The sequence below is a fragment of the Scatophagus argus genome, chromosome 21 (genome assembly GCF_020382885.2).
Source record: "Scatophagus argus isolate fScaArg1 chromosome 21, fScaArg1.pri, whole genome shotgun sequence".
In the NCBI taxonomy this organism is placed as follows: Eukaryota; Metazoa; Chordata; class Actinopteri; family Scatophagidae; genus Scatophagus; species Scatophagus argus.
The window spans coordinates 4,147,786-4,152,047 of record NC_058513.1 but is presented as its reverse complement, the minus strand read 5'-3'; the positions used below and the strand labels follow the sequence as shown (position 1 = coordinate 4,152,047).

Below are 4,262 nucleotides of genomic sequence, written 5' to 3'. Positions count from 1 at the left end.
AGGTTTCATAAACTCAGCACAGGCCTCTGCTCCAGCAAAACTTCAGACTTTCAAACATTTAATTATAATCATCCCGCTATATTAACATCATCCATGTTTTTTATGAGTCATTCTGAAACACGTTAAACACATTAAACAATGAAACGATTGGCCTCACATAGTGGTGTTGAGAAAACAACATATGAACGAAAAGTGCAATAAATTAGATTAGAGAGAATGTAGGCTCAGTTTGCAAATACCGCTTTCACTTTGAATGCCTGACATCAAGGGAATAACAGAACCTTTACTCAAACACACAACCAACCAACTCAGCCAAGCATAAAAACTTTCATGTGATCTCATAGATAGATGGAAACACACTTGAAAACATGGCAAGGAGCCGCAACCAGATACAATTTTTTGAGCCACAAACCGAAAAAGTTGGCTACCACTGTTTAACCATTAACAATATGTGGTGGATTTGGGTAAAGCAAGGTAATTCAAGGTTGTACCTTGAGTACAGTAAAACGTATTTGGCTGCTTTCCACCAATGGTGGAAGACTCAGAACATTGCATACATGCAATCCATTCTAGAATGGAACTCTAACAGTCTATATCTACTGTGTACATTCACTCAGAACCAACACACTCGCTTCACCCTCAGCAGTCGAACAAAGAAAACGTGTGTGTCTTCAGAGGAAATTATCTGATCGACCAAAGAAATCGTACTTCTACAACCTATCCTGCGTCTCACGTGCTCGTTGTCAGTATCATCCACCACCATGGAGAGAAGAGACAGCCAACCCAGCTGGGTGAGATGTTCAAACCAGGAGACACTTTACACATTTTAGTCACTACTGCTCTTGGAGAGAAACTTCCTCTTGTTTAACTGTTTGTTCATAGTTTTTTTCCTCAAAAGCTTCAGCTGTTAAAACTGATTTAATTAATGATTAATGATTTGATGAATGAGATTATATTTCCTACTAATTACAAGTTCATAATGTAAAGTCTTTTCACATACAAACTCTTTCGCTTTTGGTGTCACTGTCAAATAAATGGACAAAAAAACAAACACCAACACTTTTCTTAATCTGTGAAATGAAGATGTTTTCATGTATTTCTTCAAATGTATTTCACACAGGCGGACATCATGGAAATGGAGGACATTTCCTTTGATGAGGAAAATAAAAAATTAAAGGCTGAGCTCCAAGAAGCCAAAGACGAGATCAGACGCAAAGAAAACAAAATCAGCTGTCTTCAGCGCAACCTCTCTGCTCTAGAGGAAAATTACTACACAGCTATCAAGAAAGAGCGTGAGAAGGCAGAGCATGAACTGAAAAAGAAAGAAGAGGAGATCTTCTATGTAAGACAGAGGCTCCACGCTCAGAGCAAAGAAACAGAGAGGGTGAGAGCATCTCTTGATGAATGGAAAAAGTCCACCAAACTGAACAGTGTGGAAGAAAAGTGGCAGAGGAAAGTCAGCCAGCTTGAGGAACTCCTCCTACAGAAAGATAAGCTGGTCAGGCAGGCTGATAACAAAAGAAGAGCCCGTGCTAAGGCTCACATTGATACCTTGGCCCAGCTGGGTGTCACAGAGTCAGCTTTGAAACAGAGCAGACAGACCTGTGAGGCTTTGGAGCAGAAGATCCAAAGTCAGTTGGCTGGAAGTAATGTGAGCCACCAGAAGAAGCTCTTAGAGCAAGAGAAGGGCTTCAAGAAAGAGCTTGAAGAAAAAGTGAGGAGTTTCCAGAGACAACTGGAAGAAAAAGAAAAGACCTTCCAGAAAGAGATGGAAGAAAAAGAAAGGAGCTTCCAGAAAGAGATGGAAGAAAAAGAAACGACCTTCCAGAAAGAGATGGAAGAAAAAGAAAGGAGCTTCCAGAAAGAGCTTTCCCAGGCAAAACAGAGCTTTAAGAAGGAGCTCTCAGACAGTCAGCTTCAGTCCTCAAAGGAGCTCTTCCTATTGTCTGAGACTTGGGAGAGAAGAGCCCAGCAGTGGAAACAAGAAAAGAGAGATCTAGAGAAGACACTGCTGGTGAAAGAGAACATACTGAAGCACAAAGAAGCAGAGGGGGTGAAAGCATCTCATGATGAGTGGAAAAAGTCCACTGAACGGAAAAGCCTGGAAGAAAAGTGGCAGAGGAAAGTCAGCCAGCTTGAGGAACTCCTCCTACAGAAAGATAAGCTGGTCAGGCAGGCTGATAACAAAAGAAGAGCTCATGCTGAGGCTCACACTGACACTTTGGCCCAGCTGGTCGTCACACAGTCAGCTCTGAAACAGAGCAGACAGACATGTGAGGCTTTGGAGCAGAAGATCCAAAGTCAGATGGCTAAAAATAATGTGAGCCACCAGAAGAAGCTCTTAGGGCAAGAGAAGGGCTTCAAGAAAAAACTGGAAGCAAAAGAGCGACATTTCCAGAGAGAGCTGGAAGAAAAAGAAAAGACCTTCCAGAAAGAGATGGAAGAAAAAGAAAAGACCTTCCAGAAAGAGCTTTCCCAGGCAAACCAGAGCTTTAAGAAGGAGCTCTCAGACAGTCAGCTTCAGTCCACAAAGGAGCTCTTTCTATTGTCTGAGACTTGGGAGATAAGAGCCCAGCAGTGGAAACAAGAAAAGAGAGATCTGGAGGAGACGCTGCTGGTGAAAGAGAACATACTGAAGCACAAAGAAGCAGAGGGGGTGAAAGCATCTCTTGATGAGTGGAAAAAGTCCACTAAACTGAAAAGCGTGGAAGAAAAGTGGCAGAGGAAAGTCAGCCAGCTTGAGGAAGTCCTCCAAGAGAAAGATAAGCTGGTCAGCAGAGCTGATGACAAAAGAGCCCTTGCTAAGGCTCACACTGACACTTTGGCCCAGTTGGGCGTCACACAGTCAGCTCTGAAACAGAGCAGACAGACATGTGAGGCTTTGGAGCAGAAGATCCAAAGTCAGTTGGCTGAAAGTAATGTGAGCCACCAGAAGAAGCTCTTAGAGCAAGAGAAGGGCTTCAAGAAAGTGCTGGAAGAAAAAGAAAGGAGCTTCCAGAAACAGTTTTCCCAGGCAAAACAGAGCTTTGAGAAGGAGCTCTCAGACAGTCAGCTTCAGTCCACAAAGGAGCTCTTTCTATTGTCTGAGACTTGGGAGAGAAGAGCCCAGCAGTGGAAACAAGAAAAGAGAGATCTGGAGGAGACGCTGCTGGTGAAAGAGAAAATATGGAACAATGAAGAAGCAGAGAGGAAAAAGGAGCTCCAGCACCTCACAAAGATTCCCTTCCAGCTTCAGGTAAGCAGTCACATCTCATCTTTTTGATTCTAACAGTATTTTTCATTGGACTTGTGGACGTGAAATAAAACACACTGTTTTTCTCTTTACAGCAACTGACAAAAGCAAAGGCAGAACCCAAGCAGAAGAAGAACTTGTGGAGCTGCAGGCTGCAGAAATGGAACAGCAGCAAAGGCAGTTTTTCTGCTACTTGTCCTTTTCAGGACGACTCGCCTCCCTCAACTCACCCCACCCTTTACCCTAACCCCTAAGACCACCTCCTCTTCGTATCTTTCCTTCTCTCTTTCTCTCTACTTGCTCCTACTTTCATGTCTTTCTTGAAAACAGAATTTAAATAAAATTCTGAAAAAAAAGATATGTATCACAACTTTTACCTTAAAAATAAGAGAAATAAGAAGAATTTGCCTGATTTAAGAAGTACTAAACATGGAGTTCTACATGGTGGTGCCATCTTCACAGTGCTGATCTATAAGGGGACAGAGAGCCAGAGAATCCAAATAGAGGGAGTATCTCTGTTACATTTTTACTGTTTTTTGAAGCTTTGCTGGTCAGCTACAGCATTTACTTGTTTTGCAGCAACATAATTTATGCTTATATTTAACAATAAAATGGTTTTACTGTGTTTTATTCTGACGTAATTGTTGGTATTGAATATGATATTGTGTTTTATAGTATCATACTGTAATTATATTATTATAGGAATTATTGCCAACAGTTAGGGTTAGGGTATGTATTCATGCATTTCATCAGCATGTACATGTGCTAATGTATAGCATAAAGATTACTTGAATATTGTTGCACACTGTGCAAAAGGGAAAAAAATCCAGCACTTCAGTTTTACTAGAACACACATGCAGTCATCCGTTGATCTTTACAAATCAAGACTTGAAGGTCATAGCTGCCAGTGCTGAAAAAAAAAGATTAAATTTAAAACTGTGACCGAGAAATTTAAAGTCAAATCAAACCATGGATTTGGAGGATCGTCACACCCCAAACACTGAATGATAAAAGTAGAAAAAAGAAGGTG

General features: G+C 41.4%; 1 protein-coding gene across 1 annotated transcript; it reads left to right on the top strand.

The window, feature by feature from the left end:
- Positions 1-1,198: 1,198 nt before the first annotated feature.
- Positions 1,199-3,578, top strand: LOC124052245 (trichohyalin-like). Its single transcript, XM_046376258.1, has 2 exons — positions 1,199-3,235; positions 3,328-3,578. The coding sequence occupies exons 1-2, from the start codon at positions 1,769-1,771 to the stop codon at positions 3,484-3,486; spliced, it is 1,626 nt and encodes a 541-aa protein (XP_046232214.1). The 5' UTR covers positions 1,199-1,768; the 3' UTR covers positions 3,487-3,578.
- Positions 3,579-4,262: the final 684 nt, after the last annotated feature.

Bases quoted from the DNA above. Each gene is read 5' to 3' on its own strand.
- LOC124052245 (XM_046376258.1), top strand. From the start codon at position 1,769: ATGGAAGAAAAAGAAAGGAGCTTCCAGAAAGAGATGGAAGAAAAAGAA. The intron at 3,236-3,327 runs GTAAGCAGTCAC...TTCTCTTTACAG, and splicing joins AGATTCCCTTCCAGCTTCAG to CAACTGACAAAAGCAAAGGC.